This window comes from Phyllobates terribilis, unplaced genomic scaffold, assembly GCF_046119375.1.
Source record: "Phyllobates terribilis strain yellow unplaced genomic scaffold, ASM4611937v1 Scaffold_1__5_contigs__length_1240528914, whole genome shotgun sequence".
Classification (NCBI taxonomy): Eukaryota; Metazoa; Chordata; class Amphibia; order Anura; family Dendrobatidae; genus Phyllobates; species Phyllobates terribilis.
Genome location: NW_027362761.1, coordinates 440,721,659 through 440,748,400, shown reverse-complemented (window position 1 = coordinate 440,748,400; position 26,742 = coordinate 440,721,659). Strand labels below are relative to the sequence as shown.

Sequence of the window (26,742 nt, the reverse complement as noted above, 5' to 3'; positions counted from 1 at the left end):
TGCCACTTTATTCATTCTCTATGGGGCTGGCAAAAAAGAATTGCAGCTCTCTCCAGACCCTTGGGGAATGACTGGAGCACAGGTCTCACATGTGCACTGCCATTGCACTATAACAGGGACACAAGTTCCGGGTTCAGCCTATTTGGTGCAAGTGGTACCAGCAGTTGGACTCCTACAGATGAACAAGTAAGATCCTGTAAGTGATAACATGTTTTCAACAATAACCCCTTTAATGATTACAATAGATGTTGACTAGATGTTCAAAGTCAAAATTCTATTTCTTAAGGGAGCTGTCCTCTTTGGACAATCCATTTTTAATAGAAGGGTTCCCTTATGGCTGGCTGTAATTTGTGTGGAAACTTGGGAGTAAGTATTCAGTGTTACTGCAACACAACTGCAGGTGAAAAAAGCATTGCAAGGTGCCTGTTGAAATCAATAATCTATACCTGTAATGCCACGACGTGTTGGCTACTCCAGTAGAGCTGAGGACACTTTTTGTAATCCATCTTTCCTTCGGCTAATAGACATGGGTCTTGTGCTATTGTCTAGTTTTAAAAAAAGCATTTTTAATTAAGGATCCGTTGTTAATAGTTTGGGATACCAATTTAAAGATATCTGTCAGTTGGTTCAATTGGGTTGTAGATAAAAATATTCTTCTGAACTGACAATCTGATGTACTGTATGTCAAGAAGATATTAATATCTACCGAAGGTTGGGACTTGTAAACGTAAAAAAAACTATTAAGGAATCTTGAGATATATTTATATGTTTTGATAAGAACATGGATTTTATATAACTTGTATATTTACACTATATGGTTAAAGATTATTGAGACACCTACACATTGCACCTACAGAAGCTTTTATGATATCTCATTCTTTATCCATAGTTATTAATATGGAGCTGGTCAACCACTGTGGCTAACACAGCTTCTACTCTTCTAGGTAGGCTCTCTACAAGGTTTTGTAGTGTATCCCAGGTCATTTTTCCCCATTCAGAAGAGCATTTGTAAGGTCAGACATTAATGTATAACTAGAGGGCCTTTCTTGTCATCTCTATTCTAGTTCACCCCAAAGGTGTTCAATGGGGTTGAGGTCAGGGCCCTGTGCGGGTTCACTAAATTCTTCCACAGCAAGCTTAGCCAACTTTGCCTCTATGGACCTTGTTTTGTGTACTGAGGTACAGCCTTGCAGGAACAGGAAAAGGCCTTCTCAGTCTGTTGCCACAAAGTTGGAAGCATATAATTGTCCAAAATATCTTGGTATGCTGAAACATTAAGATTTCCTTTCACTGGAACTAAGGAACATTGACCAAACCCTGAAAAACAACCCTATAGGAAATGGGGTTGTTTTTGGTACGACTGGCAGTCGTGAAACTCAGACTCATCCATCAGACAGCCAGACAGAGAAATGTGATTGGTCACTCCACCGAGCGTTTCCACTGCTCTAGAGTCCAGTGATGGCCTGCTTTACAACACTCCATCTGATACTTGGCAGTGTGTTTAGTGATATAAAGCTTGCATGTAGCTGCTCAGCCATAATGTTAATGCCGGAGGCTGTTTGGAAGTCTACAGTTACCGGCTCAGTAGAGCGTTGGCCTCTAGTTATGCACTCTGCACCTTCGCACTCGGTGAACTCGTTTTATAACTTTACGTGGTCTGCTGCTTTGCTGCTGTTGAGTTTTAGCGGTTTCTAAACACTACCTCACAATTGATCATGGAATATTTAGGAGGGAAGAAATTTCACAAACTAACTCGTTACAACGGTGGCATCATATTGCAGGACCATGCTGGAGTTCAGCGAGCTCTGTATAAGGACCCATACATTCACTATTGATTGTAAAGCCAGACTGCATGGCTAGGGGATTTTATACATCGGTAGCAATGGGACTCAATGAAAAATGGGATTGGATTTTATAAACAATGGGACTGAATGAGAAATCAACCTGAATTTAATGATTAGGAGATGTGTCCTAATACTTTTGTCCACATAGTGTATGTTGTATAGGTATAACGTGACCCATTTCCAAAATTAGAGGGAACATGTCACGTCATTTATCCCTACTAACTTGCCCCCAATGTCTTACAGGTCATGCAGTGTGCGTCACTAACATGTTGTTCTCAAGACAAACGTGTCAGTATACAAGTAAAAGAATGCTTTTAATCTTTACTAAATTGCCTACCGGACCCTGGCTTTCAGTCATCTGGGTGGCGCTGCATTTGGTTTCAGTCATGGTTCCCTGGACAGTACTCACGTCTATCGCAGTGTGATTGATGGGCTAGACTGCCCCAACATCACGCCAATTGCCGAGAAAATCCCACGCCTACGCCCTGACAACCAGCTTCCCGGGCATACACATTGAAGCTGGGTGTACTCTTACCTTCTTTTTCACCTCTTGACAGCAGCAGGAGCGGAGCAGCTCGAATGGCGCCCGCTCTCAACTGCTTCCGGAGCATGAGCATATAGCAGATGAATCTGGGCACGTACACCCAGATTCAATGTGCATGGCTGTTAGCGGCAGGCTTTCCTAAATAATTGGCGTGACATCGGAGCAGTCCAGCCCATAAATCACAGTGCGTTGGGAGTGACTACTGTCTAGAGGACCGTGATTGAAGCTAAATGCAACGCCACCCACGTGACTGAAAGCCAGGGTGTAGTAGGCAATTGAGTAAAGATAAAGTGTTTTTTTTTACTTGTATACTGGAGCATTTAGCTTGAAAACAACAAGATAGTAATGCACAATGCATGTCATGTAAGACATTGGGGGCTGGTTAGTAGGGATAAATGATGTGACAGGTTCCTTTTAATGTTGGCAAGGGATCACTATACCTATACAACATACACTATGTGGACAAAAGTACTAGGACACATCTCTTAATCATTAAATTCAGGTTGATTTCTCATTCAGCCCCATGCCACATTCAGCCCCATTGTGCATAAAATCCAATCCCATTTCTTATTCAGTGCCATTGACACAAGTTTATAAAATCCAGACCCCTAGTCATGCAGTCTGCCTTAACAATCATTTGACGAGACAGGTTCCCTTTAAGTTAGAAGCTGATGATTGAGTTCAAGATACAGTATCAAAAGGTACCCATATACATTAGCTGTTAGCTGGGATCAATCAGCTATCTCACACGCATGAAAGTGCCCCAACTATCTTCGGACAATATTGGATTTTGACTAATTACTTATTACCATCCAGAGCAGTCTGTTATTTTCCTTTCCCCCATTTACTGTGTGTACAGTAGATGGGAGGAATAGTTGTAATATAAATGAGCTTTCTAAGATGTATGGGCACCTATAGCATAAACATCAGTCTCTGGAATAAAACTACAAATATTGATTGTCAGTTATAATAGACATTTTAAAAGATTTGTTCTAGCAAGGTTTCTACTTTTTTGCTAGTCTTAGTAAAAACTGACTGCTTTCTCTGTGTTAATTGCATAATGTTCACTTTGAGATAGTAATTATTGTCAGCATATGGTTCGCTTGAGTGGACAAGTTCCATTGTGTATAGTCTAGCCAGTTTAATATGATACCTAATTAGATTTGTCTGAAAGTTTTGAACAAAACATTATGCTATATTTGAAAGCATACTTTACGTGGGAACAGGATTGGTATTTCTGCTGTTTTCCCCAAAAGAACATATTGTTTCCATAGGATCATCCAAATACATCCTGATAGGTGGACATACTGTGTGCAGTAACCACCCGCTGCTTTATAGTGGCAGTAAGTCATTGTCACAATCTCCTTACCATTCTGACTGCACATATTGTACTTGTAGAAAAGTCTTTCTCATTTTTCTATTCTTTCAGTTAAAACATTCATTGTATATGTGTGTACTCGCTGTAGAAGTATACGTTTGGTTGTGCAGGCCTACAAAAGCAATAAAACAGGATAGCAACATAAACTACATTGCAAAGAATATAAATCTAAAAAAAGCATCTAAGGGTATGTGCACACAATGTCTTTTTTCAGGCCGATTCTGCTTTGAATCCACCTGAAAAAGCACTGAAAAACTGCTACAAAGGATGAGCATAATGCACAGCTGTGTAAAAACAACTTGTTGTGTATATGTTCTGTCCTTTGTCACGTCTTTTCACAGCTTTAAGCTTCGAAAGCCGATAAGTGGTTAAAAGAAGTAGGATGTTCATTTTTCGAGCAGCTTCTACTTGGAAGCCGCTTGCTATTTTAAGGGACTCTGTGAGCAGGTTTTTGCTACCACATCTAAGAGCAGCATGATGTAAGCAAAAAGAAGATGAATCCAACAATGTATCACTTACAATTACTTGGTGCAGCCGTTCTGACACAATCAGAGCTTTTAGATTTAGAATGAAGCAGAGCTGAGAAAGCAAACTCCGCCCACACCAGGCTCTGTATATACAATGTCCATAGACAGTGAGTTGCTTATCACAGGGGGAGGGGGCGTGCAATGTTAATCTCTTAGTGATAACTCCTTCACAATTAGTAACAACAGCACACACTTTGACAAATCCCTGCATTCTGTTTTTCAGCCTCTATCTCCTGCTGTCTTTAGATTACATAGCAAAAACCTGCTGACAGATTCCCTTTAAGTTTTAAATTGCAACAAAAAAAATGCCAGAGGTGGCCGCAAAAACGATGGCAGAAACACCAACGCAGATGCTTCAGGAATAACACTGTTGGAGTTTTCTTGAAGCATCTTTGCCTCGGACACCTCAGTCGGTATGCCAATGTCTAAAAGACGCAATGTGTAGATCCATATGGATGCACACAAGGCTCATAAGTTTGTGCATGGGGGAGGGGGCAAATGCAGCAATGTGTGAAGAAATAAAGACAGCGGGTTACATTGTTCATAAATCTCATGCAGTTATATTTGCAATGGCTGTGTGAGCCAGAAGAGTCTCTGTGCTCATTAACTCCCAACTGTATGCCTACATCTCGTCCAACATTTATGCCCCAGGTGTAACTGCCCTCCTTTTTCTTATGTCAAAATATCTCTCTTGGTAACCTCACCCAAAGAAAAATATTGCAGCATCAGCAATTGGATTGCAGAATTGAGGGTATGTGCAACCATTGTTTTTTTTTTAAGCAGAACCCGGAACTTTTTACAGTATTTTTAAAATGCTACAAATGAGACCAAGCATTTTCCATCTGTCTTTTTTGGGCTCCCCATAGACTTCTTTATTTACTTAAGGACATTTTCCAAGTGGATAATGCCAGAAGAATGGTCAGGTCCCTTTTTTAACTTTTTGTGTCTTTTGAAAAAGACTGAACATATGAACAGAAAGTTGTTGAGACATAGAAATGCATATTTTCAGTCTTTTGAGCATTTTTATGCTTTTTTTTTCAGGTGGGTTTCAGAATGGACCCTCCTGAAAAAGACATGGTGTGCACATACTCTTTGAGGTCTCAATAGGGAATGAAAAGTTGTTACTCTTGGCTGCAGCTGAGCCATAAGTGTTCTGACAGCCTGAACCGATCTCGTCTGGTGGGTCAATAGGTCTTGTCCATATATATGAATTATAGATGATTACATGATTTTGCATTTGTAGGGCTTTAGTATTCTTTTTATTCTCGGTAGACAGAGCATTGTTAACACTGAGCTATGCTGGTATATCATCTTTTAAAAGCCAATCTGAAACACATCATGTTAGGTCACCTGTTCACTGAACTTGGCAATTATATTTCAGTAGAGAAGTTCTGGCTTATATATTGTAGAGAGAAGGTGATACCTTCCCTGTGATATAGAGGGACTGTTATAGAAATATCATAGTGTACAAATATTTTAGAAGAAATCATAGATGCCCATATACTATAAAATAGTCTGTGCACAATTGCATAAAAAAATAAAAACTAGGATTTTTTGGGGCAATTGGTATTTATTTACTGGAGTGAAAATCACATTATGCCAGAAATATAAGAAGTGATCATTTGTGTGCTCCTATTGTACCAATTGAAAAATGAGATGATCATTTCAGTGGGTGTGGAAAAATCTCTAAAGAGAGCCAAGGACGGTCAAATTATTCCGCTTAGAAATGCCAGACAGACCCATCTGCTGCTATTTATATATTGGATGCACTTTCAGGCCGTGACATTGTTCTTCATTTGGTATTGTATATAGAGTATGGATGTGCCAGGTTAATATAATAAAGATAAATTAACATTTTGTGTCCACTATGATCTGCCTTAATCTCCTTTTCTCTATTTTATCTGTTTTGTTTTTTTCCTTGCACAGGTGATTTCTATTCCGTCCTTTCCAAACTCCTAGGAGAAAGGGAAGATGTTGTTCATGTCCATAAATATAACCCCAGTGATATTATAGGGTCTGATCTCGTAGCAGAGATCACTAATGTGGTACAAAAGAAAGACCCTGGTTGGTACATATCCAGACAAGTCTTAGCACACGATGAGAGGCCTGATGCCATTCTGGTCAGAGATCGAATTCACAAATTCCACAAGTTAGAATCCACACTGAGACCACCAGGCAATATGCTGTCCCTGGTGCAGCCAGCTAGTCGTCATCAAGTGGACAGCCAGCATCCAGGAGGTTGGTTGGGAAACTTCTCTAGTAGCTATGCATATGCTTGCTCCACATTAGCCTGAAGGGAAGACTGGTTTTCCAAAAAACTAGTGACCCAGTGTGACAATCCTTTATTGTTCCCATCTAAAAATATAGATAATCACATCTTACCTACTTAGCACATAAAATGAGACCTTTTCTGAGGTCTTATAATGGGAACGTCCACTTCTTCATTCTAAAGCTCGCCATAAACATTAATGTTGGCTTAACTTAAAGGGGTATTCCCATCTCAAAGATCCTATCCCAATATGTAGTAGGTGTAATAATAATAATATTAGCAAATGCCTCCAATTAGAAATATAGTTTTTATGATTTGCTATGTCTCTTTCCTCATGTGCAGGCATTGCAGGACCTATCTATAGTTACGACCACCCCCAACCAGCTGTCACTATATCAGTGGTTGTATCCATGGATACCTAAGGTCCTGCAATGCCTGCACTTGAGGAAAGAGACATAGCGAATCAGAAAAACTGTACTACATTTCTAATTGAAGGTATTTTTCTAATATTATTATTATTACACATATTGGGATAGGATCTTGGAGATGGGAATACTCCTTTAATGATTTATTTGGGACTGGCTTGTCCGACAATGTTTATAGGGAGCCTCCAACACATGTCGGGGGTAAAGAAGGACTGTATATGTTGAATTGCAATGCCCCATTCTTCTGTTCCCAGGGGGCATAAGCCACCGAAAGAGTTGTCTAGCTTATTCTGCTCTCTCCACTCAGTATGGATGCATACTCGGCCAAGCCAAGTGTACTGTAGATGTGTATGGGGACCAGGAGAAATAGCTGTCTGCTATGTGATGTATATGGCCAGTTTAAAGAGGACCTATCTGTTCTCCTGACTTGTTTTAGTAAGTAGTTGTATGGCCCCTGAAACAACAATTATGAAGATCTTTTTTCTCGTATCTCTCATGTTGTTTCCCTGTTATTTCTTCTAGAAATTTAGGAATAAATTAGTAACTGGATGTTGCTGTTTTTCTTGTTAGAGGGGTATGTCTCTGCACAGTCTACAGCTGGTATCACACATCCATATTTCAAGGTCCAAATTCAGAACGCGATGCACGGAAAGGCTTCAGGTCTCAACCTCCTCGAGGCCAATCCATGCTTCATGTCATGTCTGTACTAGGACCACAGAACACAGGTGTATGAAACCGGCTACCACAGGCAGGATTGATAGATCAGTGTTAGACCATGTAGAGACGTGTCCCCAACTGGTAAAATCCTTCTGTCAATTTATTCATCTATTTCACATTGGAATAACAGCGGAACAATACTTAAACGTTCTCCAGAATTGTTATTTTATGGGGAATATGATTATTTATTACAGCAGATTTGTCGGGATGGGGGGTGACCGGTCCTCTTCAAGGTCAATCCCGCCAATAAATCATAATATAAGGAAAACATCATACAATTTTTACTCTAGGACTAACTAAGCCCCAACTGTGAGCTGCTCAGCAGTCTTCTGACTTGGCGCCTTTACCTATAGATATAATTTGCAGACTGAACTGTAGTCAGCCAATTCTGGCAATAGTTGACATTGGGTTGAAAGAGCCGAGATCAAATGCAGAACAGCGTGAAGAGTCGCTAAAGTTCCCGCTCTATTAATTGGCCTTTTTATCTCCAGTACTGTGTCCACAGTGCAGGTTCGAAATCCTGACTCATTCCCTTCAGGTTTCTATGGCAGCAAACCTTGACGGCATTGCTTTTGTTTTAATTCGTGTTGCGGTCTCTACGATATTGATTGTGTTTAGTCTTTCTTGCTAATGTGGAAAGCCAGATAATAGTGTGGCATGTGGCGATTATCCTTTTAAAAGTAAGCAATATGTATGCATGGCAGACATCTGTGCGTGGGCTGCTCTGCAGGCTGGCTTCACATCGCTGGCTGCCAAGTCCATGTTTCCAAATACATCTTTCCGTCTCATATTAATCATTCACTACATTCCTCTCTTCCTTTTTGTGTGTATTTAGAGCTCGTGTTGCATGGTGCTTCTGTTGCAGAGTAAAAAAAAAAAAAAAATCAATATCTCTATGGCATCATTGTTAATACATCAAGTTAATGTTGCAATATCTTAATGAATAGAAGTCATTATTATTGACTTTACGTTTTGTTGTGTGGAGCCGTTTACTTTATGAAGATGTTTAAGATTAATGATGTAACCATTTTCTTTCTTTTTTTTTCTGTACTTTTGTAAGATTTTCAGATTTTCTTTTCTATATATTTGCAATATGCCTTTGCTTTTGATTATTGCACTTTAAAAGAACCAATTTGGGACTATGCAACCTATACTTGTACAATACATATATAATGCTAGTACAACTGTGAATAATGTATATACTCTATATATCCAGGTCAGAATGGCTGTATAATCCTGATATGAAGATGAGTCTACCTATAAAATGAATGAGCTCATGAATCCAAGTGTGTTCAGTCTCCTCTCTCCCTCCCTGCCTTACTGACAGCAGCAGCTTGTACTGAGCAGGGTAAGATCTGAGGAGCAGCAGGGAGGAGGGACACTGAGGAGCTTTCAATCTTGCTAGGTGGAGGGAGATGGGGTTAAACTTTCATAAAGCATTATACAGCCGTCCTGACATGGGTTTCAAAGTAAATTATCAGGTTTAAGAGATCTGTTTACTAATGTATGCAGTTTGTGTTGTGAAATCTGGTGACAAATCTGCTTTAACATATTTTTCATTAAAATGTGTGTACTATCATACGAAGTCCCCGTCTTACCATTTTACTACAGTATTTTGGATTACTAATTATTTTGCATGAGACATTTATGAAGGAGTCTGAAAATAAAGGAGTCAAAAGTTTGGCTTACCAACTCCACTTCCCTGGCTATAAGTACTGTTCTACTAACAGGGTGGCCCATGGAAAAGTGGCCTGGCGATATTATGACAAGATGAACGAGCAAGTGAATTGTTTTTATTCACTTACCCACAAGTCACAACAGATGTCGAAAGTCGTCCCTGTTCACTTTGGGCATGTCAGGGCGTGTTGGCTGACACTGCTTGCAGTCCTTCAGCAGTGTTGCTGTGGATATTGTCTTGTTTCTTACCGATCTGCTTCAGATATAGCCTTCCACAATCACTATTCACTGTTCTAGGTAGATACTATGAGATAAAAAAGAATAAACAGGAAGGCAAAATAAAGGTGGAACGTCGTACATGGGGTGACACCACGTCGCCAGACAGAGAACAAGGGGCTATGGCCTCCTCCAAAGAGCGTGGCACTGGTATTGGAGGCAGTCTACTTTTCCATGGGCCATCCTGCATTACTAGAATAAAATGGCCTTAGCACTAGAAAACAGCAGAAACCTGTGTTGATTTTTTTTTTATCACTTTCAGTCCAGCGTTTTTACAGCCATGGCCGAAAGTGTTGGCACCCTTGAAATTGTTCTAGAAAATGAAGTATTTCTCCCAGAAAATTATTGCAGTTACACATGTTTTGTTCTACACGTGTTTATGTCCTTTGTGCACATTGAAACAACACAAAAAACTGAGAAAAAAGGCAAATTGGACATAATTTAACACAAACCTCCAAAATTCTCCATTGGATAATACCATAGGCTCCACTTTTAAAGTCTAATTTCACTTAAGTGTTGAAAATCACAACATTTAATTGATTCATTATTATTGCATCTACACCTGTTTTTGTCGAGTTTTTAGTGTTTTCAGACTTTTTTTGTTTGTGTCATAATCATCTTTCCATTTGCACCTTTTTGAAGTCTGTTTTATGTGGTTTTTTTTTCTAATTTTTACTATTCTGGGCGAAGTTTAGGGTTTCCAGATGTTTTCGCCTAACTTTCCGAAAAATTGTCCAATTTTTGCGCAAATGTACTCCAGTGTCCCATGGAATAATTTTGTGTTTTCAGCTTGCTTAAAATTGTGTTTTAGTGAGATGTGGGATATCTGCAGTCACATTATCATTGTCCACTATATGGTGATAACACAGTTGACCAGTTAATTATTACTATGGGTAGCCACTACTGAAAGGGGTAATCCAGGACTTTGGTTGTTTTTCCTTTGAGGTCTAAGAACTTATAAGCAGCGATCTCAGCCAACTCAGAGCGGTCACGGACCGCTCCTGCCGGCGATTCTTCCGGTGATGTCACGTCAACAGAGCAGCATTACTGTCGATGTCATGCTGATCCCCGCTGCACAAATGCTGGGAGCCAGCTGTCAATCAGCATGACACCTTAAGTGATACTCTATCGACAAAGCAGATGGTAAGAGAAGGTGCTGCTCAGTTGATGGGAGGTTAAAGGAAGCAGGAGAGTCACTGCCTGAGCTGGCAAAGATCATTGCCGGGCGGAACAGGCAAGTAGTTCGTAACTATGTGCCTGTAAGTTCTTACCCTCATACGAAAAAATAACCAGAGTCCCGGATGCACCCTTTAAGTTTAATTTAAGTTTCAATTTTATTCAAATTTGTTATTTGTTTTTTTTTTTTTTAGTTATTGTATTAAAATTCAGTCAATTCACAGTAGTGATGTAAACAACACTAATTCTTTCGAAAGTTGTTATTCAATTATTATTATGAATTGATCCCTAGAATTTGGGAAGTTCATTCTTTCCTTCCTGTTCCTAAATCGGGCCTTTGGCCTCTGAGAGTATGTGCTGGAATGTGGTAATGCCCCTAGTGACTTATAATGGCCAGATAATGGAGACTGAAACTAATCCTATTCACATTATGCACCTCATCTGTAAGGTATACCGCTGGGATTACACAGCAACATGTGTCGCACGACTGCAATTATCAGTCGCATGACCAAAAACTTTTTTTGCAATTTGTTAGTGATGCATAGTCGAGTGACTACTATAGAGCAGTGACTTTGCATTATAAAAGGTCAAAATCACAGGCAAGCCTCATGCAGGCCACAGTTGAATGAAACATATATTGAACTGTATGGTAAGTGAGTTGTGTATGACTTGTGACCATCGACAGAGAATTGAAAACATTTGAGACTCTTCTGCAGTATGTCGCAGGTCACAAAGCAACGCTATTGAAAATTGTTAGATGCGACACCACAGTCTCAATGTTGTGCCAGAAATGACGGTGTAGCCAAAGCCTAGGGTTTACATTTTCGTTTTGTTGGCTGTAGAATGCCCCACACTTGGCACTTATGTGACAATCTTATCCACATACATCTGAAAGGGAAAAATAGAATTCTAATAGAAATCTTGCAGGTTCTCCTCCCCTTTAATAGGAGCGAGGTCGCTGTCTACTCTTCACATTAGGTCGGCAGTGTCACAGGAGGTAATGTTTACAGGGTGCTTCAGTTCTGTTTAGGACACGGGATCACTCGAGCACTTTATTTCTCAATGCTGCTTCAGTAATGGCTGCTTTTAGTGTAATTATCTCTAGTACATTGCACAATATGATTTATGGACTGTCAGACACATTTTTCTACCATGTTTTCCTGGATTGAATGCCAACACGCTGGGTAATTATAAGAAGCAAAAAGAGCAGTCTCATTTCCTCCAGATTCACCAGTGACTAATATAACATTTTCTAAATGAGTTGACAAGTATGAAAATATTTATTCCAGACTCAAATTATTATGCCTTAATACAGGACAAGGTCTTTGTTGGGATTCATTACTGGCACATGTTAACAGTTTACAGCTTATTTTTCATGTTGATTTTCAATAAATAAATTTCTAGGGGCACGGAGCAGTATACTTGGTAACATGACGCATGTTTTAGGTATTCGGTGTGCAGTGTATCTGAGAGGGGAAAGGAAAAGAGGTTTCAGCCAGAATATGACTGCAATGTGCATTTGTGACACCTTAATGTTTTTAGGGTTCCATGAAAACATGGTTAGCCTGGCTTTAGACATCTGACATTCACAGACTGAGTACGAACCGTGATTTCCAGATCGGCTGTGGGTCTCCTGATCTTAACTCAACAGCCTCATAGGCATCGATCAGTGCTGAGTTCAGGTCATCAGACCCACGACCAGTCCGTGCATCGCATCTGTTCTCTGTCCTAAATCGGTGAGCCTTGTAGGTTGCTGACTCCGGTAGCACTAGAGAGAATGAATGGAGCAGCAGTTCTCATTCTCAACTTATGCTGTATTCAAATGAAAGACAGTAGTCACATGTTCTGAAGATCAGCGGGGGTCTCAGCAGTTTAGAAGTTATCACCTATCCTGTTGACAACCGAAAATTTCTTTTTAGCAAAATAACCCTCCAATCAATGGCCGAATCATTTGTGAAACGCCTCGGCCATTGATTATTATTTATTTTTAGAGAACTATTGATTCCATGGTGCTGTACATGTGAAAAGGGGTTACATACAAGAAAGAAATCTAAATTATAATGAACAAAAAAACAATGACAGACTGGTACAGAGGGGAGAGGGCCCTAACTTTGCAGTCTACAGGATAATGGGGAAGGAGACAGTAGGTTCGGGGGTTGCAGCAGCTCCGGTTGTGGTGACGTGACAGCGGTGTCATTGCAGGCTGTAAGTCTTCCTGAAGAGATGGATTTTCAAGTTCCTTCTGAAAGTTCTGAATGTGATAGATAATTTGACGTGTTGGGGCAAAGAATTCTAGAGGAAGGGGGATGCTCGGGAGAAATCCTGGAGGGTGATTGGGTGAGGAACGTATGAGTGTGGAGGAGAGAAGGAGGTCTTTGGAGGACCTTAGATTACGTGTGGGAAGATTACTTTGGAGATATACAGAGGAGACAGATTATTGACGGATTTGTAGGGCAATGCTAGTAGTTTGAATTGGATACGTTGAGGAATTGGAAGCCAATGAAGGGATTTGCAGGGGGAGAAGTAGCGAGGAGAGAGTTGGAATAGTCGGACAGCAGAGTTAAGGATCGACTAGAGGGATGCGAGACTGTTAGCATGAAGGCCATAGAGGAGGATATTGCAGTACTTGAGGTGGTAGATAGTAACCTTCTAGCTCACAATAAAAATGTTCATGACAAATGCATAGTTAAAATACTTAGTGCATTTATTTTCAATGTTTCTGGTTCTGCTCTTCATTTGTGTAAGATTGCTGCCAGCCTCTCTGACTACTTTCTGCAAACTGCATTTGTTAACGCTTCACCAGTTTTTGAATGGATCACCCGAGAGAAAGGGCACTAGATCAGATCAAAACGCACAGTGTACAACATGGGGTCACCTAAATTGGTGTTCCTTACCATCTCAAAATTGTTTTGGACTTTAGGTCAAAGGTTTTTATAAGAAAATGAATTTGCTGCTAACTAAATTGGGCAAAGTTAATTTTTGGACTTGGCTTTTTGCAATAAGAACTATTCTGCCAAACATTGAATGGTCTATAGTATTCGAGGGTGATGTGTTCTGGCCTCTGCCAATCCTAAATGTACCTGTGCGACCTCCGGATGGTGAAACCATTGTTCCAGAGTGAAATGGTGGTATGATGATACACCATCTCCCCTGATTCTTAGCATTGTGTCTGCATGCAGCTGCCCAGCCAAAGATACATGCAGAATTATAAGCTCTACACCACTCAGCAGTCATTTTCTGTCAGCTCTTATGGACTAGAGCTGTTGGCTGCTGTTTGACCTGTTGGAACTCTTAGATGTGTCCACTTTATATTTACAGCTCTTGAGGCTGTGCCCTCCAGCAGATGGATGGATGGATTCAGTCAGTAATGTGCATTTATGTTATTTAGGTGCTCAAATAATTGTGGGAGGACTCATGGGGAAAATCAAGTGAAGATCTGCAGAGGGCACTATAATCTGCTTAATATTCTAGGAGAAAATTTAGAAAAATGTATTTGGTTGAAGCACATTTAGCGGATACTTTGTAATAAAGTATCAGCATGTGTGATAGAGCCGCTGCCTCTTCTGAAGCCTCTTTAATGTGCTTTTTTATGGTGTTCCATTGTTAAGGGGGATAAGCCGTTATTCTGTGTAGGACAATTACTTGGCATGGTGGAGCTATTGGCAGGGATTGGAGATAATTACTGTGTGAACTAATTTATCAGACACAAATATAACAGTGATAACTGGCTCACGCGGCTCTCACAGCGCTGAATAGTACAGCAGTCATGTTCTAACACTCGTCCAACTCACTTGGCACTCGGCTTGTGCCATTCTGATTGATGGCGCAAAGTCCTGAAATTTTCTAATGACCATTCAGTCACTTAAATTAACAGTCAATTCTAATTATCATGTCGTCACATTAGTTGTTAGCTGGCCAATATCTGCCTCTGGTGCCTCAAGAATATATTTTATAAGGATTTCTTATTCATTCCAATGTAGTTTTAATCTACAGTTTAACCCTCTATGAGTAAATAGGCCTATTTGGGCCTAATTTTTTTTTTCCTCTCTGCATTTCGGCCATAACGGCTTTATTTTTTCTTTGACGCGGCTGTATGGGCTTTATATCATGAAAGAAATATTGTACTACTTGGCCTTGTTTGGGGATATGTAAAAATTACTTTGACAGAACAACCTGTTAAATTCAGGGTATTATGGCCTTGGCACATAGTTTTTTTTGGATATTATGTAATGTATTTTATACTAATTACAAAATTGTAATTTCTTTTGTGAACAATTTTTCCATTACATTTTTATAAAGATTTTATTTTAATACCATTAAGGGTTTACAATCTGACGTCTTTATTTTATACTCACATTGGGATAGACAACTTTATGCTATTACATTATGCCCAGTGTCACGGACGCAGGCAGGGCTTGCTAACAAGGCTGAAGCCTAGGGGCCCTGTAGGGACTAAGAGACCATCATTTTTTTACTGTTATCTGTGCACTAGGCTTCAATAGTTAAAAGTCACTGTGCACCCTGCGCCATACCAATACATTTACATATATGTTTAGCACAGTGGACCAATAGCACTGGTGTCAATGTTGTAACGTCATGCCACCGCTGTGCGATTTTGCTGTGAGATAATAGGCTAGTAGGTTTTATTTGCTTCTGAAATGTATGCCTGTTATTTTGACATGAAGATGGACACTGATCTGTCAAATGTTCTATGATCAAAGACTCAGCTGTGTTTAATTTTGATATTAAAGTACCAGACGGGGGCCTGAAATATCTGTAAGCCTAGGGGTCTGGCCATGGGTTAAAACACTACTCCAGGGGTTTTTTTTTATTATTTCAGTGCCACTTATGTAATTTCCCTGACACTAGTATTATACTTACCAGCCGCAGAGGTAACAGTCACAAGTTCTCAGTGTAAGTCTATGAGAGCCTCCTCTGGCCTCGTTCTGGCTCTCGTAGACTTACATTGAATAGTGACTTCCGGATCACACAGCAAACACTGGAGTAATCTGGCAGGTTAAAACCTACAGAAGACCGCCCAGAACGATGCTGGGAACAGGTGAAGTCGGTGACTGATGAGTATATTACTAGGGTCAGGCAACTTAAATCAGTGGCACCACTCCATCAGTGAAGTAAAAAAAAAATGCTGGAGTGGTGCTTTACTACAGCCTTGGACACAGATTGATTTTAGGGCAACACTAAAGCCTCCCATAAACATTAGACTAATGTTGGCCAAACCTGCCAATATCGACAGGTTTGTCCAACATTCTGATGTGTATGGGGAAGCCGGTCAACTGGTTGTTGGGGGAGTTGTCGATTGAGCTTGTCTGATTTTGGACTGATGATTACTTTGTTCTCCTGGGGAACTGGGGATAAACTACTGGCAAAGATGTCTTTTGGCGGCTTTCTCATAGAGAACACAGTGCTGGCCTGGATGAGTGCTCATGTGTATGGGAGAGACGGCAGAGATGACTGTTGGCCAAATGATTCAGCCAACAGCCATCTAATGTATTTGCCTGGCTTTAGCGTGCTCAATTAGCAGGTGTGGTGTAAGAACAGCACTGGAGTTCTTTTTAGGTCTCCTCATGTTATCTCTGGGAATTCTGGTGACATGATTGAAACACAAGATTTGCTTTGATCATGTGGCGGAGACTAGAGGTTTCTCAAACTCTGGACTTTAAAGCAGGAAATGGCTGTCACTTCAGATTGACATAGGACAACCATGCAGGGCTTATAACTTCTTCTATACTGCAGTGAGGAATAAGCTTTAATTGCTGCTGTAAAAATGAGTACTAGAGGCTTTAAGGAGGGTTAAATATGCAGTTTCTATGCATGTTAATTTAGAGACAAGATTATTAGTGTCTGCCAAAGTGCACTTACAGTTGTCTTGGAATTTGAAAGACAATGCTGCTCCTCCAGAAATGGTGAATTAGAGGATTGTTGTATCTAATCTGGTACAACCCCTAAATCACATAGTTGATTTTTTTTATTTTTCTGTATGGAAATACCGGTATATACTGTACCTATAAGACAGTATTATGTGACATCAGAGTAATGAGGAAATGCATGCTTGAGAATTTTGTTAATAGAAAAGAACCTTGCATTACATAGTATGACGGATGTATCCATGTTGGATCTGCATATATCCTGGACTATTGGAAGCTGCACTAACATAATTCTTTTATATTTCCAAACACTTTCTGCAGAACGAGAGTGATCCATGATAAAGTGATAATATACAATGTAATGTGAACCCTATTGACATTCATTCTTTTTTGCTTTTAGGTCATCACTTGGAAGAAGACGTCGATTGGCCTGGAGTAAACTTGAAAATAGGGCAGGTGTCAGGGCTAGCTCTGGATCCCAACAACAATTTGGTGATTTTTCACAGAGGTGACCATGTATGGGATGCAAAGTGAGTAACTTGTGACGTGTAGGAGACTGGCGTCTTAGTATGTTCAATGTATAAGAGGGTGAAGATGACTCTAGCCGCTCTCTTGCGAGTTAGGCTGTTATTATGTTGTGGCTATGATTTGCACTGTATGTTTCTGAATACCTTTGTATTTTATGTCACAGCCCTGTCAGAGCAATATGATGACCTGTGAGACCTCACTTATGGTCAATGCACTTGTCTATGTCTTAATTGTCTGTCCATTTTAAGCAGTGCATTCTGTGCCTTTGAGGAATGCTGAGTCCTACTAATGCTGCAGCCGCTTAGGAGTTAAGAAGAATCTGTCACCAGGTTTTTGTTACCTCATCAGAGAACAGCAAGATGTAGGCGCAGAGACCCAGATTTCAACGATGGAGAGGGTGATATGTGAGCGCTAGCCTCCTGCATGGGAGAGAGTGATATGTGAGCGCTAGCCTCCTGCATGGGAGAGAGTGATATGTGAGCGCTAGCCACCTGCATAGGAGAGAGTGATATGTGAGCGCTAGCCACCTGCATGAGAGAGAGTGATATGTGAGCGCTAGCCACCTGCGTAGGAGTGAGTGATATGTGAGCACTAGCCACCTGCATGGGAGAGAGTGATATGTGAGCGCTAGCCACCTGCATGGGAGAGAGTGATATGTGAGCGCTAGCCACTTGCATAGGAGAGTGATATGTGAGCGCTAGCCACCTGCATAGGAGAGAGTGATATGTGAGCGCTAGCCACCTGCATAGGAGAGAGTGATATGTGAGCGCTAGCCACCTGCATGAGAGAGAGTGATATGTGAGCGCTAATCACCTGCAGAGTGATATGTGAGCGCTAGCCACCTGCATGAGAGAGAGTGATATGTGAGCGCTAGTAACCTGCATGGGAGAGAGTGATATGTGAGCGCTAGTAACCTGCATGGGAGAGAGTGATATGTGAGCGCTAGTAACGTGCATGAGAGAGAGTGATATGTGAGCGCTAGCCACCTGCATAGGAGAGAGTGATATGTGAGCGCTAGTCTCCTGCATGGGAGAGAGTGATATGTGAGCGCTAGCCACCTGCATAGGAGAGTGATATGTGAGCGCTAGCCACCTGCATAGGAGAGAGTGATATGTGAGCGCTAGCCACCTGCATGAGAGAGAGTGATATGTGAGCGCTAATCACCTGCAGAGTGATATGTGAGCGCTAGCCACCTGCATGAGAGAGAGTGATATGTGAGCGCTAGTAACCTGCATGGGAGAAAGTGATATGTGAGCGCTAGTAACCTGCATGGGAGAGAGTGATATGTGAGCGCTAGTAACGTGCATGAGAGAGAGTGATATGTGAGCGCTAGCCACCTGCATAGGAGAGAGTGATATGTGAGCGCTAGCCTCCTGCATGGGAGAGAGTGATATGTGAGCGCTAGCCACCTGCATAGGAGAGAGTGATATGTGAGCGCTAGCCACCTGCATGAGAGAGAGTGATATGTGAGCGCTAGCCACCTGCATAGGAGAGAGTGATATGTGAGCACTAGCCACCTGCATGGGAGAGAGTGATATGTGAGTGCTAGCCACCTGCATAGGAGAGTGATATGTGAGCGCTAGCCACCTGCATGGGAGAGAGTGATATGTGAGCACTAGCCACCTGCACAGGAGAGTGATATGTGAGCGCTAGCCATCTGCATAGGAGAGAGTGATATGTGAGCGCTAGCCACCTGCATGAGAGAGAGTGATATGTGAGCACTAGCCACCTGCATAGGATAGAGTGATATGTGAGCACTAGCCACCTGCATGGGAGAGAGTGATATGTGAGCGCTAGTAACCTGCATGGGAGAGAGTGATATGTGGGCGCTAGCCACCTGCATAGGAGAGAGTGATATGTGAGCGCTAATCACCTGCAGAGTGATATGTGAGCGCTAGCCACCTGCATGGGAGAGAGTGATATGTGAGCTCTAGCCACCTGCATGAGAGAGAGTGATATGTGAGCGCTAGTAACCTGAATGGGAGAGAGTGATATGTGAGCGCTAGTAACCTGCATGGGAGAGAGTGATATGTGAGCGCTAGTAACCTGAATGGGAGAGTGATATGTGAGCGCTAATCACCTGCAGAATGATATGTGAGCGCTAGCCACCTGCATGAGAGAGAGTGATATGTGAGCGCTAGTAACCTGCATGGGAGAGAGTGATATGTGAGCGCTAGTAACCTGCATGGGAGAGAGTGATATGTGAGCGCTAGTAACCTGCATGAGAGAGAGTGATATGTGAGCGCTAGCCACCTGCATAGGAGAGAGTGATATGTGAGCGCTAGCCTCCTGCATGGGAGAGAGTGATATGTGAGCGCTAGCCACCTGCATAGGAGAGAGTGATATGTGAGCGCTAGCCACCTGCATGAGAGAGAGTGATATGTGAGCGCTAGCCACCTGCATAGGAGAGGGTGATATGTGAGCACTAGCCACCTGCATGGGAGAGAGTGATATGTGAGTGCTAGCCACCTGCATAGGAGAGTGATATGTGAGCGCTAGCCACCTGCATGGGAGAGAGTGATATGTGAGCGCTAGCCACCTGCATAGGAGAGTGATATGTGAGCGCTAGCCACCTGCATAGGAGAGAGTGATATGTGAGCGCTAGTAACCTGAATGGGAGAGAGTGATATGTGAGCGCTAGTAACCTGCATGGGAGAGAGTGATATGTGAGCGCTAGTAATCTGAATGGGAGAGAGTGATATGTGAGCGCTAGTAACCTGCATGGGAGAGAGTGATATGTGAGCGCTAGTCACCTGCATAGGAGAGAGTGATATGTGAGCGCTAGCCACCTGCATAGGAGAGAGTGATATGTGAGCACTAGCCACCTGCATAGGAGAGAGTGATATGTGAGCGCTAGCCACCTGCATGAGAGAGAGTGATATGTGAGCGCTAATCACCTGCAGAGTGATATGTGAGCGCTAGCCACCTGCATGAGAGAGAGTGATATGTGAGCGCTAGCCACCTGCATAGGATAGAGTGATATGTGAGCACTAGCCACCTGCATGGGAGAGAGTGATATGTGAGCGCTAGTAACCTGCATGGGAGAGAGTGATATGTGGGCGCTAGCCACCTGCATAGGAGAGAGTGATATGTGAGCGCTAATCACCTGCAGAGTGATATGTGAGCGCTAGCCACCTGCATGGGAGAGAGTGATATGTGAGCGCTAGCCACCTGCATGGGAGAGAGTGATATGTGAGCGCTAGCCACCTGCATGAGAGAGAGTGATATGTGAGCGCTAGTAACCTGAATGGGAGAGAGTGATATGTGAGCACTAGTAACCTGCATGGGAGAGAGTGATATGTGAGCGCTAGTAACCTGAATGGGAGAGAGTGATATGTGAGCGCTAATCACCTGCAGAGTGATATGTGAGTGCTAGCCACCTGCATGACAGAGAGTGATATGTGAGCGCTAGTAACCTGCATGGGAGAGAGTGATATGTGAGCGCTAGTAACCTGCATGGGAGAGAGTGATATGTGAGCGCTAGTAACCTGCATGAGAGAGAGTGATATGTGAGCGCTAGCCACCTGCATAGGAGAGAGTGATATGTGAGCGCTAGCCTCCTGCATGGGAGAGAGTGATATGTGAGCGCTAGCCACCTGCATAGGAGAGAGTGATATGTGAGCGCTAGCCACCTGCATGAGAGAGAGTGATATGTGAGCGCTAGCCACCTGCATAGGAGAGAGTGATATGTGAGCACTAGCCACCTGCATGGGAGAGAGTGATATGTGAGTGCTAGCCACCTGCATAGGAGAGTGATATGTGAGCCCTAGCCACCTGCATGGGAGAGAGTGATATATGAGCGCTAGCCACCTGCATAGGAGAGTGATATGTGAGCGCTAGCCACCTGCATAGGATAGAGTGATATGTGAGTGCTAGCCACCTGCATGAGAGAGAGTGATATGTGAGCACTAGCCACCTGCATGGGAGAGAGTGATATGTGAGCGCTAGTAACCTGCATGGGAGAGAGTGATATGTGGGCGCTAGCCACCTTCATAGGAGAGAGTGATATGTGAGCGCTAATCACCTGCAGAGTGATATGTGAGTGCTAGCCACCTGCATGGGAGAGAGTGATATGTGAGCGCTAGCCACCTGCATGAGAGAGAGTGATATGTGAGCGCTAGTAACCTGAATGGGAGAGAGTGATATGTGAGCGCTAGTAACCTGCATGGGAGAGACTGATATGTGAGCGCTAATCACCTGCATGGGAGAGAGTGATATGTGAGCGCTAGTAACCTGCATGGGAGAGAGTGATATGTGAGCGCTAGTAACCTGAATGGGAGAGAGTGATATGTGAGCGCTAGTCACCTGCAGAGTGATATTCATTTTAGCTATGTGGCTACTGCACAGCGCCATCTGCAAGACAGACAAAGCTGCTCATAGATGTTAATTGTACATATATGAAGACTTATCGCATCATTGCTGCCTTGGGATTGTTTTATCATGTACAACTGTTACACTTTGCTATGGTTAAGCAAATATGGAATAACCAACACTTTAGTGTAAAATCAATGGAAATCCATATTATATAGTCCAGCTGTGTCTGAAAATGATTCTGGGGCATTAGATATGTTTTCTGAGATTAGAAAACTGCATTTTTCTAGAAACATTGTCACTTTTCCTGTATGTTGTCTGTTATGTACGTTCAACCACATTCACCTGAGTGTACTAAGCTGTAGTGTCAGACACAGGCCATGGATAATGGTGAAAATAGGGGCAAGTGGGACTGTCATCTCTTCATCCCCTATATTCATGTCAGTCCACTTTACCTGCAGCTGACCAGTTAATACACGTCTGATCACATATCACGTCTGATCACATATCTGCTTCCTAATGTTTCTACTGTATAAAAGAGTTTACCACTAATTGTCCATAGAATCATCCTGGCCCGTTTTTTTATGTGTGCAGCCCCTCTTAGATCCCAATATTTGATTAAATGTCTAGACTTCACTTATTATCATTTTGACTTTTGCGCCCTCTGGTGTATAAATGTAGAACTGCAGCAGTAGATGTCATTATTACAAGTGTCAGTGTGATGAGCTCCTGTTAGGAGAGGGAAGAGAGTAAACTCTTTCTACTATAAATGTAAACTTGCTGAATGACATTTGACAGGCCGGATGGCTTTCTTGAAAGAAATACTAACAAGTTATATCAACTAGATTTCTGGAGATTTATCATTGATCCAGCAATTTCTTCTAGTTGTAGGATTGATTTTTCCCACCTAGTATAAGGCATTCCTGTTGATCATCACTGCAGGATTGTAGGGTGATCTTGTTTTTTGGGTTCCTATTTTTATACATGGAATGTCTTCCCGTTGACTAACGCTCGTTATTATTTTGATTGCAGCTCCTTTGATGGGAAGTTTGTTTATCAACAAAGGGGTATTGGGCCTATTGAAGAAAGCACCATACTCGTGGTCAATCCAAACAGCTCAGCCATTCTGAAATCAGCCGGCAAGAACTTGTAAGTCAATTCTGACTTGTCCTGTAAAATGTTCATTTCCTTATATATAACTTGTTCCATTTGATGATCATATATTAGTCAGGTTTGTTCAAAAGGTCAACTCCCGATTGACAATGTGTTGGAGAATAGATCCATGCCATTTATAATCAGAACCAGGACCATTTATCGTCACCCAGCATTTGCTCGATCAGCTTTGTAGGCTGATTTCTTACCTCTAACATCACTTGTTATACTGACAGTCTGAGTCATCCACTCGGTAAGGTAGAGCAGAGGAGCCCTTTGTTTCCTTGTATAATTGAAGCAATTTCATCAGGGTACTGCTTGGGGAAATGTACATTGGATGTGGATCTCATCCCAATAAATGCCTTAAAGCACCACTCCAGCATTTTTTTTATTTCAGTGCTGGAGCCGTGCATCTAATCTATGTTCTCGCATTTAGTCTGATACTTACGAGCTACCATCTTCATCTGTTATTAGCGCAGCTCTGATTGTTTCGCCAGCAGTTTGTGACCTGCCGGATGGCTCCAGTGTGCGCTGGGTGAGCCGGAAGTCACAACTCAATGTAAGTCTATGAGAGCCAGAATGAGGTTCTCATAGACTTACATTGAGAGCTTGTGACTGTCACCGCTCTGGCCAGTCACAAGATGGCGGTTCAGGACTGGAGTGGTGCTGGGAAGAGCTGAAGACAGATGCTGGTGAGTATAAGATTAGTAGCAGGGAACTTAGACTCCAGCGTTGAAATAAGAAAAAATGTAGCTTTAACTCTAGAAATAAATTGGGTGCATAGTACAACTCTAGAAGTAAGCAATTGTTTCTGTCATTGTACATCGGCATTTTTTAACCTACGGCCCAGTTTACCTACAGGTAACAACTGTCTGGCACTTTGGGTTCAGAAACCCTCTAAATTACTACAGCTTAAAAAATATCACCCGATTCATGAAGACTGTGATTAAAAACTGTGCTAGAGTAAGATGTGGCAAATTCATTAAAGAGTAACAGTTGTTCTTACTTTTATTTTATAACTCAATAGTACAGATGAAAATAAGAAACTTTGAAATATATCTTCTCAAATAAATCTGCTTTTTTTTCCCCTCCTGGATGATCATTCATTGTAAAAAAAAAAATTTCAATTCAGAGGTAAAACCTATCTTGAATGAATACAGATTTTCCCATTAGATAGGGAATGAGATAGGAGATGACAGTTAGTGCTAATAAAGTTCTATGGAGAACTGAAACAGGAGAACTTGCAGCAGAATCTCTGTGTTTGCTTTTAGCGCCTCACTCTCCCATCTCCATAGGAAAGAATAGTCAGTTCTTTTAAAATTCTATCTCATTAATGAGAAAATCACTGAATATAGATTTTACCTATGAACTGAGACTAAAAGATTAATCCAGGATGAGAAATTTCTCTGATGAGATATATTGATTGCAAAGTTGCTTCTTTTTATGGGTTCTATTGGTTTATGAAAGATTAACTGCTTTTTAAAGGTTTAAGAGATAAGCACTTCTTGATGAATTTGGCGCATCTTTCAGTTGCCAAGTGCGACCACGTTTAGTTAATAATATTTACTAGACATTAGTGGCATAAATTACTTATGAATTTGTCAACCGTGCCCCTTCCAGATCAAGCTCTGCCCACTTTTCTGAAAGTTTACAAAGTTGGCTGGGACTGGTGTAAAAATGCTAAAGGTGCAACAGTTTTACAACACTTCAAAGAGTTTTATGCTCGAATTCTGGCGAAAACTGTTTGAATCGGGGCCAAAAAGTTTCCAGTTCTTAATATGATAGAGGCTATGAAGTCTGCAGACAGATATATGATGGAAAGGACTAGTACTGGTAGGCATTATATCCATCTGTGCGCTCATCTCCACTCTTTTCCTTATTCAGTCATCCATTCTTGTTCTTCCTTTGTGCGTATTCTTTTCTTCAACACAGGACAAGATTCTGAAAACCGATCTGTCTCTAGACTAGCAGCTCTGTGTTTTCCACAATTTACACATGCAATCTAGTTCTGTAGGAAATTAATTTCCATTTTTTAAAATGTCTTAAAATGACTATATTTCAATGTATTAAGTTCTACTCAAAATATCTGCCTTTTCTATTTTAGATTTTATTTGCCTCATGGGTTAACAGTGGATGGAGATGGCAACTATTGGGTCACTGATGTTGCTCTTCACCAGGTACAGCAGTCTTCCTTAGGATCTTACAAACAAAGCTCTTTGCATTTAGTGTTTGTACAGTGTGTTATATGCTCCATAAGGGACTGTGGCAATATTTGGAGCACTGTCTACAAGCAGCACTTTCGTAACAAGTTATTACATATAATTGTAATCGATACAAGTCCTCTTTAAAGGGCAATGAGAACAGTTAATATTTTTATTTTCTTTGTCTAGCATTTGGATCTTTTAAATAAAGTACTGTGCAAAGGTTTTAAGCAGGTGTGGAACAATGCTTTAAAAATAGAAGTATTAATAGTTTATTTTGTATCAATTAAAATGCAAAATGAATGAATAAAAGAGAAATCTAAATCAAATCAATATTTGGTGTGACCGACCTTTACCTTTAACACAGCATCAATTCTTCGTGGTACACTTGCGCACGGTTTTTTGAAGGAAGTCAAACAGTCCCAATCTCAACATCATCAAGTCTGTCTGGGATTACATGAAGAGACACAAGAATTAGCGCAAGGCTACATCCACAGAAGATCTGTGGTTAGTTCACCAAAATGTTTGGAACAACTTTCCTACCAAGTTTCTATTTTTGAAACCATTCTTACTTTGCAGCAATTTTTACACCTGCCTAAAACTTTTGTACAATAATGTATTAGCAGAGAACAATTCAGAAAGTAAGGGCCAGTAGCAAATCCTTTGGCACGTTGGCTTCCTGCCCATGGGAGTTTCCAATCATGAGTCAAGTAATTTTTTCCATCAATGGACAAATGATTGTAAATAGACAACTCTGTACATGCAACCAAGGCCTTGAAAATTCCTTTTATGGGCACTATTACTATAAAACATAAATGACAAAGATTGGGATATGTGTGATAACCAAATAAGTGTTAGCAAGAAGAAGGAGACACGTGGGAGAAAGTATGACGGCACGGTCAGACTACACAGGGTTTGTTTGTAGTCTGTTACCATAGACACATAGGTCTGGATAGTGTCTATAGACATAAAAGAGAAGCTTTTTTTAACACCATGTAGTATGAAAAAAGTAGTTACAAATGCTTATATAGTCTTTTACTTTCCATATTTGAGGTCCCCTGGTGAATGTGAAACTATTTGAATTAGATTAGCATTACATTATACATTAATAAACATTGTATACCATCTTTATGGGGGTTGTCTGGGACATTGATAGAATTTGACAGGGAGTCTAACAGGCAGAATCCTAAGTGTGAATTGTACCATATGTGATTTGCATACTTTACCACTTTCTCTTACACTTTTCTTAGTGGTCTCAATTGAGAGACATGGAAGAGAAAGTGTTCTGCACGGAATTGGCAGTATGTAAACTGTATATGGGGCGGCCACATGGTCAGTGTGGCGAGATTAGAAATAACATGATCCTAACAGTGAGTACATTACACCCTGTATGGATTTCGCATGTTAGTGTCCCTGTCAAATACATGAACTATTCCAAACATTCCCTTTAATTACCAAATAACAGCTAAGACACAAAACGTTATTTCTTTCCACTAAAGGTTTTCAAGCTTGGGCCACGAGGCACTGTCCTATTAACCCTGGGAGAAGCTTTCCAACCTGGCAGTGACAGGAGACATTTCTGTCAGCCAACTGATGTGGCTGTGGATCCCATAACTGGAAATTTCTTTGTATCTGATGGCTATTGTAACAGTAGGATTGTACAGTATTCCCCCCATGGGATGTTTATCATGGAGTGGGGAGGAGGTAAGTGTCTTAAGTGCTACAGGGTATTACAACTTTTTTAAAGGGAACCTGTGAGGATAATATTATAGTCCAATCTACAGGCGCCATGTTATAGAGCATGGGGAGCTGAGTAGACGGATATATCGTTT

General features: G+C 41.4%; 1 protein-coding gene across 7 annotated transcripts in view; it reads left to right on the top strand.

Annotated features, from left to right (window-relative positions):
• The window catches only part of PAM (peptidylglycine alpha-amidating monooxygenase), a 189,459-nt gene that overhangs the window by 148,838 nt on the left and 13,879 nt on the right, over positions 1-26,742 (top strand). For 5 of the 7 annotated variants that reach the window (XM_073677903.1, XM_073677884.1, XM_073677910.1 and 2 more), the window contains exons 15-19: positions 6,220-6,531; positions 17,119-17,248; positions 22,590-22,706; positions 24,814-24,886; positions 26,410-26,614. In XM_073677903.1, the coding sequence (XP_073534004.1) occupies positions 6,220-6,531; positions 17,119-17,248; positions 22,590-22,706; positions 24,814-24,886; positions 26,410-26,614 (837 nt within the window). The remainder of the gene's footprint in view (positions 1-6,219; positions 6,532-17,118; positions 17,249-22,589; positions 22,707-24,813; positions 24,887-26,409; positions 26,615-26,742) is intronic. The other 2 variants (XM_073677924.1, XM_073677915.1) reach the window with 1 other exon arrangement.